Source organism: Anneissia japonica, unplaced genomic scaffold (assembly GCF_011630105.1).
Source record: "Anneissia japonica isolate Jap-2015-1 unplaced genomic scaffold, ASM1163010v1 scaffold287758_len931624_cov196, whole genome shotgun sequence".
Classification (NCBI taxonomy): Eukaryota; Metazoa; Echinodermata; class Crinoidea; order Comatulida; family Comatulidae; genus Anneissia; species Anneissia japonica.
The window spans coordinates 630,611-639,081 of NW_022722245.1; the positions used below are offsets into that span (position 1 = coordinate 630,611).

The window sequence follows — 8,471 nt, forward strand, 5'->3', positions numbered from 1 at the left end:
AGACCTAAAACAACCTGATGACAAAGAATCGATCATTATTATTATTTTTTTTTTCCCAACCTGGTGGCAGGGTAGCAATTAATGCTCTCTCCAAATTTAGAAGAGCCGAAGCGTCAAAGGAGACAAAGTCCCCTACAACCCACTCACATTGTAGTAGGTGTTCGCGCTGGAGGTTCTCCGCGGAACCACATAATCTACACCTGCAGTCGCAGTTGAGATGGAAACATGAACGCTTATAGCACCAAAGCGAGTGGAAGGCTGTGCCTAACCATCTCCCCCATACCTTCCTGTGAGACCCCGTTAGTTCCACTGAAGGGGAACGGCGCCGAACTGGAGAGGTAATAGAAGCTAGAGGGGCTCCTTCGCAAAAATGTGCCTTTATCAATGGCCCCGCAGCAAGCCATCCAGAGGCTTCTAGAATATGGATGGATGAGGCGAACTTTGAGCTACCCCACCAAAATTTAAGCAAGCGGCATTGAACTGTCGTTAGAAAGTCGAAATCCTCCGCGGTAAGTCTGTTAACGAGCGCGGAGATACCGTATGTCGCAGAAGGTATGACTACCGAGAGAAACAGACGTTCCAGAGATTCTAATGTCATGCGAGCTAGAGGCATATTGATGGCCAATCTCGCGCAAGCGGAAATTCCCTTCTTTTTTAAATGGACAATGTGTCCACTAACTCCACCCTTTGTCATCAGGACAACACCTAGGTATGTAAAGCTCGAAACAAACTCAATCTGATTTCCATTATACAATATAACATCATCCTTACGCAGTCGCCCGCCTCTTCTAAATTTAACAATTTTAGTCTTATCCGTATTGACTGTTAGTATGTTTTCTTTACAATAATTAAAAAGCCTATTGAGTGCAGCTTGCAACTCAGGTGACTCATTAGAGCAAATCGCCAGGTCGTCAGCGTACAACAAAGTTGTACAGGAACCATCAGCTTCGATCCATTGTGGCAAATCGGCCGTAAAGAGAATGTATAGTAGAGGCGAGAGGCAGTCACCTTGTGTGAGTCCTTTAGTCTGAGGCACCTTCCTACTTAATGAGCCATTGGACATGATCTCTATGTAGTTAATTGATATAATAGACCAGACTGCTCTTAGCATTTTGTGAGATAACCCCATGTCAGATAGCTTTCGCAGAAGAAGTGACCGGTCAATGCAGTCGAAGACCCTCCTAAAGTCAACAAAGTCTACATATAATGGCAATCTTGGGGAAGCAAGGGCTTCATGGATCTTGGTATGGAGCTCCTCGACTGCACTGTCGGTCGATCTGCCGCTGCGGAAGCCATGCTGCTGGGGAGGCAATAGGTCATTATCCTCTGCCCAAGACAAAATCCTTCTATTTAAAATGTAAGTATAGCATTTAAGGGCACATGAAAGTAAAGCAACACCTCTATATGAATCAGGAACTGTAAGGAGGCCTTTACCCTTATAAATCGGGAGTAGGTAGCTACACAGCCAAGGGGCGGGGCAGCACCCATAGGAGAAACAGTAGTTAATTATGTATTGAAAAGGTAAAATTAGTATGTCCTCACAGTTCTTGAAAAGATCAAATGATAGACCGTCCGGGCCTGCCGCCTTTACGATCTTACCATGCCTAATAGCAGCTGAGATTTCTAGTGCGGAAATTTCATCATCAAGCAAATTATCAACGACAGCAACTGGTACATCCGGAAATTCAGGAGGCGTATTAGAGTTAAGTATTTTCGAGAAGTGGTCAAACCAAATATCAGGAGGCACCTGGACACCTCCAGCAAATGTTTTTTTTGCGATTTCCACAATCCCCAGAAGTTTTCAATACTTGCTTCTGCCTTTGCGACCTGATCCTTAATCACTTTCTCATCGAATTCCATCTTCTTTTGGCGTTTTAAACGTTGAAATTGTCGTACAAGATCTGCGTGTTTATTTGCCAAGTGTGGAGAAGGATCGTTGCAGTAATTACGGTAGGAAATACGGACTTTGTGTTTAAGTTCAAAGCACTGCGAGTCAAACCAGGGTTTCGATTTCCTCGCACATTTTACAATCTGGGACATCCTAACAGCCTCACATACGTAGTTAACAGCTTCCGTGGCGTTCCTCGTCGGGTCATTTTCGCTTTCAAGAATGTTAAAAATCGTTTCTGAAGATATTGATTCAGTTAAAATTGATCTATCCACTTTGCGTATCGCTTTTTCCCGTTTCCTAAAACTATCAGTCGCGTCAACAAACTCCACCTCCAAATGTTGATGCTTTGCTTCAATAGACGGTTTAACAGATACCTGGAAGTTGCGTTCAAATGTATTTTCTACGAATACCAAGTCGATTACAGACGAACCTTGTTGCGATATATAAGTGTGTATACCCGGGTCACTTAAATCCAGCATCACTAAGGTATTGTTGCAGATCCCGTCCTCGGCTCCCACTATCCAACCTACAATTAAAGTCCCCCGCTATTACAGTCGGAGTGTCTGGTGATCTCAATATCAGAGCATCAATGATTTCAGCGAAAATAGAATTCACCGGTATTCCAGGGGGGAAATAACACGCCATCACACAGGCTGAAGTTAACTTCATATATACTAAGTTATCATTGGCCTTGATTAACTTTGCCTTCCAGTTTTCGTCAGAGTTTAGTCCGATAGTTATGCTATCCAAGGGCAATCCGATAATAAGAAACTTTAGTATGCTTTATGTGGTGAAGAGCATTGGTTATCAAGGTGCGAGGCTTTCAAACGAATGACGCTCAACGAAAGATGGAAAATTGTCAAGGAGAAAAGGATCTGCAACAACTGTTTAACCATTGGCCATTTTGTACGATTATGTCCAAAGGAAAGCTTTTGTAAAATAGATGGATGCAAGACCAAACATTCAACATTTCTGCACCCGAAAGAACAACAGGCAAACAGTGCTGGCATCAATGTCCATAAAGAACCCAAATATCAACCACCTAAAGAGATCACAGATGTGAATAAAGTCAGCATGACAGCAACACAGCTGTTACTGGACTTGCTGCACTACCGGTGCGAGTTAAGGCTGCAGGAAGTTCCAGAGTAGTAGAAACATATGCTTTTCTCGACAATGGGTCGAATACTACCTTCTGAACCAACAGTCTGCTAAAGCAACTTGGAGTAAAGACCGAAAAGATAAACTTGTCATTAACAACAATCAATGGAGTCAATCGACCAGTCAAGTGTGAACTTGCAAGTTTGGAAATCTTCGACCTAGATCATCAAAATTCAGTGAAGTTACCAACCGTCTACTCAATACAATCTCTACCAATTTCAATGAATACAGTTGCTACTTCTGAAGATGTTAATAGATGGCCTCACTTGAATGGAATTGAAGTACAGAAAATCAATGCAGACATTGGTATTCTCATAGGAAGTGATGTGCCAGAATTGCTACAACCAGTAGAAGTGCGACAATGCCAGAACGGTGACCCATATGCCACCCGGACTAAACTTGGTTGGGTTGTCAATGGCCCATTGGGTAGAAAAAATTCTGCACCGACACACTTTGCCAACTACATCGATTCCAACGAGCAACTGACAACACAGTATAAAACTTACTGTAATTTAGAATTCAATGACAGTTTATATGAACCAAACCCAGCAATGCCCCAAAACGACAAACGAGCATTGCAAATAATGGAAGAAAGTGTTGTAATCAAGAATGGCCACTATCAGATAGCACTGCCATGGAAGTCGTTCCCGCCAAAGTTACAAAACAACAAAGGACTGGCAGAACGCCGACTCCAGGCGCTGAAAAGACGTCTTGAAAAAGAACCAATCGTACATAAGAAGTACCAGACTTTTATGAGAGATTTGATGATTAAGGGTTATGCCAAAAGAGTCGAACAGGAAAAATCAGCATCAGAAGCGTGGTATTTACCACACCACCCCCGTGTTCCATCCGCAAAAACCTGATAAAGTCAGGGTGGTGTTTGACTGTTCGTCCAAATATTGCGGCACATCTTTAAATGACCAACTGCTACAGGGGCCGGACCTCACGAACACGCTTGTGGGAGTACTAACACGGTTCCGGCGTGAAGAATTTGATATAGAGTCCATGTTTTACCAGGTCCGAGTGAAACCTGACGACTCTAATTATCTTAAGTACCTTTGGTGGCCAAACGGCGATACCAGAAAACAGCCTGAAGAATACAAGATGATGGTCCATTTATTAGGAGGTGCATCATCTCCTTGCTGCGCGAACTAGGCGCTCAAACGTACTTCAGAAGATAACAAGCATGACTTCGATGCAGAAACTATCAAAACAGCGAAAGAAAGCTTCTATGTTGATGATTGTCTTCATTCTGTAAAGATAGAGTCAGAAGCAAAACGTCTGATAAAACAACTTCAAGAATTACTGTACAAAGGTGGATTCCATTTGACAAAGTGGACGTCTAACTCAATGAACATCATTGAATCAGTCCTGGAGGAAAAAAGGGCATTGTCAGTTAAGGACTTGGACTTGGACCTCGATGATAAAATATTGACTGAGAGAGCTTTGGGCGTAAGATGGAATTTGTCATCAGATACATTTGGGTTTCGGATCATCGAAAAGGACCGCCCAGCAACAAGACGTGGGATGCTATCCATAACCAGCTCTGTATATGATCCATTAGGATTTGTTAGTCCATGCATCTTACCAGCAAAAGCCATTCAGCAAGAACTGTGCCAACACGGTCTAGGATGGGACGATAAGGTTCCAGATGCAAGTAAAATAAAATGGGAGGATTGGCTCAAGGACCTTCCTAAGCTTGAGCAGTTCACTATTCCAAGATGTCTCAAGCCCTCTAACTTTGGAAACGTAGTTAAACGAGAACTACACCACTTTTCAGATGCATCAAGTCATGGATACGGTGCTGTTTGCTATCTACGCCAGTTGAATGCACATGGAGATGTATGCTGTGCTATTGTAATGGCAAAATCTAGATCAGCTCCTCTAAAGTCAATTACTATATCCAGGATGGAATTATCAGCAGCTGTCGTATCCACACGATTGGACAGAATGATAAAACAAGAATTAATGATGCCTATCGACAGCTCCATGTATTGGACTGATAGCACATGCGTTCTACGCTATCTAGAAAATAAGGAAACAAGATTTCAAACCTTTGTAGCAAATCGAATTTCAACCATACTCGACCAAAGTGAAGCAAGTCAATGGAGATTCGTTGACGGATCACTGAACCCAGCAGACGAGGCATCAAGAGGTATGACAGGTAGTGAACTTTTAAGTAATCGTCGATGGAAACAGGGGCCGGACTTTCTAATGAAATCCGAAAATGAATGACCTCAGAGACCGATAGACCTGGGTCAAATACCAAACAATGACCCAGAAGTGAAGTCAAATTCCACCGTCTGTGCTAACAATGTCATTGCCCAAGACTCAATTTCAAAGGTTATAGATCATTACTCAAGCTGGAACTCATTGAGAAAAACCATTGCATGGCTTTTACGTTACAAGTCAAAGCTTAGAGAAGCAGTTCGAAGGAGCAAGAGCGGAATGCCTCTGCTGTCCGAGAAGACGGTCACTCCAATAACTGTACTGGGGATCAATGGTGCGGAATCCGCTATTGTAAAACACATACAGCAGCAACGCTTTGGAAACCATCAAGTCGCATTGAGAAAAAACACCCTTAAAACCACCATTTTCATTTGTTGGCGTTGATTGCTTTGGACCGTTTGAAGTACGAAGAGGCAGATCGACCGTGAAAAGATATGGTGTCCTCTTTACGTGTCTGACTGTACGAGCAGTGCACATCGAAGTTTCTAACTTCTTGGATACAGAATCTTTCTTAAACGCCTTAAGGAGATTCATTGCTAGAAGAGGGCAACCGGAAGAGATGAGATCAGACAAACTTTGTAAGGGGAGAGAAAGAGCTGAAAAAGGCTATAAATGATTGGAATCAATCCCAAATTCACGAATTTCTTTTGCAAAGAAATATCAAATGGACATTCAACCCACCTATGGAATCACACCATGGTGGAGTGTGGGAACGGTGCATAAGAACCGTTCGGAAAGTAATGTTAGCTGTGTTAAAACAGCAAACACTTGATGATGAGGGTCTGAACACCCTAATGTGCGAGGTAGAGGCTATTGTTAATGGAAGGCCGATCACAAAAGTTTCTGACGATCCACACGATATAACACCATTAACATAACCATCTGTTGCTTCTACGAGGAGGAAATAACTTGCCACCTGGTAAGTTTACTAAAGAAGATGTATATAGTTGCCGACGATGGAGGCAGGTTCAGTACATGTCGGATATATTTTGGAGACGATGGACTCGAGAATACTTGCCATCACTACAACAGACACAAAAGTGGAACAAGCCACAGAGGAACTTTTTAGTGGACGATATTGTGTTAGTTCTCGACGAGAATACACCTCGGAATTCTTTGCCGTTGGGAAGAATTCTGGAAGTTTACACCAATCGTAGCGGTGGACTTGTACGCTCTGTTAAGTTGAAGACAAACACCTCAACGCTTGTGAGACCAATTGATAAACTTGTTCTCCTGGAGGATGCTACTAAATCGGCTGACAAGTAAATGGTTATGAACTTTGATTAACCTAACCATGTATTTGAACTTTTATTATTATTTTATTTTTGGTAACTTTTATGTCTTTAATTTTGATATTAGTTTGTAAATTATGTAAAGGCTATCTTTACGATGCCTTTAAGTGGCCGGAATGTTAAGTCAGATTTTGCTATATGTATTAACTGCCCTGTTTGTAGAATAGGCCTGTGTTAAAGCATAGACCACAGATACTCTATGCAGACCACAAGTTTGTGGTGCTTGTAATTCTAGATTACAGACAGTGAACTTAGCTATCTTCCAACTATGCATTCAAGGTTTGCCATTCTCACTTAGCAACAGACTTTCTTATCTTGTTTTGGAATAGTCACCAAAACAGTATATCAGTTCAGTTCATGGATTCAATGCAACAGGTTCTGGAGAAGAAACTGATGTGAGTTTATATTGAATTATGTTCTAGGATTATAGTTAATAAATAAGATTAAATTAGTACTCTCATTTAGTACATAATCATCATTATTAGCAGTTTATAGATGCTGTTGACTACAGTATGATATAATCAGGCCTGATACTGTATAATAATTGCAGTATATTATGTCACTGTAATGATTATTTATAATAATCACCCCTTAGATATGAATTACCTTTAATTTATATGTTTATATTTTCTATTTTATTATGTTGTATAGCATGTATTGGTATTCTATTTAAATTGCTATGATCATTGTCATGTGAACATGTTTGGATTATACATTGTCCGTACGGTTGTTAATACGGCAGGGTGTTCTAAATTGTTACATTACTCAGGTCAAACTGGTATCTTGCTCTAATGCCAGTAGGCGGTAATGTACTTTTGAGCTGTGTTCACGTAAAAATGACTATGATAATTGATTTAAGTTTAGTAGAATATGTTAACATATTAAATACATGGAACAGTAACCATTAAGGTTTTCTGTAGTGAGTTCAACTAACTACGTGAACTTACATTTTTATCGTTAATTTGTTATGTTAAATGTTTATATGCCATAGAATATTTACTAATTGAAAGTAAACTTTAGGAATTATTTGAGAGTACAGCTAATTAATATCGGCCTACCTACTCAGTATAAGGCATTTGGTAATTAGACTAAACACCTAAAATTGAAGGTTGCCAAGGCCATTTGCTCTCATTCATAGGTATTGTTTATAGTGTTGCTTAGATCATCTTTGCTATGTTCATTTATTAGTATTACAGTATATTGCTACTGTATTATAGTTATTATCGTTTTATTCTATTGTTGTTAATACTGTATTAGCATTATCTATCATTATTGATAGTGTTATTTCTTTTATTATTCATATTATTATGATCATTTGTTTGTATTGAATTTCAGTTTAAACCGTAGTCGTAGGCGTATCAACGTAACACGTGCTGAGTTCTGTATCCATACTTCGTAGACACATGCACGTCATGCCAATGTTGCTTTGTAGTGATCAGACTACTTGGAAAAATATGTTTGAATAAAACATTAAAAATATTTGTTTTGTCTTACCAAGGAGAAGTATTTTATGTATGTTTTACATCTCCCTGGTTTCACTTTTTGTGATTCAATATCTTATAGAAAATACACGATTATTCCTTGTTTACTTCTTGCTTCACATAGCGTACAGTACAGTATCATTTACTGATTTGATTACGACGACGTAAATATATCCACTTCCTTATTTAATATCAGTATAGGCCTACATCTTTGTGCAGCCTGCTGTATATTGTCGATCTTAATTGTAAAGTTAAACAATTTCTTTATTTCTTCTTTATGTTGTGTTTTTGTCAGGAGTAAAAAAACATGGCATCCATAGGCCGTCATTAATGGAGCTACTGTAAGTATTGGCGAAGATGGACACGAAAACTTTCAATATCCATTATCAGATCACCAGTCCTGAGCTGCAGTATGTGCTA

The 8,471-nt window shown here is 40.1% G+C and overlaps 1 protein-coding gene across 1 annotated transcript; it reads left to right on the plus strand.

The window, feature by feature from the left end:
• The first annotated feature begins 4,399 nt into the window (after positions 1-4,399).
• On the plus strand, positions 4,400-5,284 carry LOC117111811. The gene has a single exon (XM_033254800.1). The coding sequence runs from the start codon at positions 4,400-4,402 to the stop codon at positions 5,282-5,284; it is 885 nt and encodes a 294-aa protein (XP_033110691.1).
• The last annotated feature ends 3,187 nt before the right edge of the window (positions 5,285-8,471 follow it).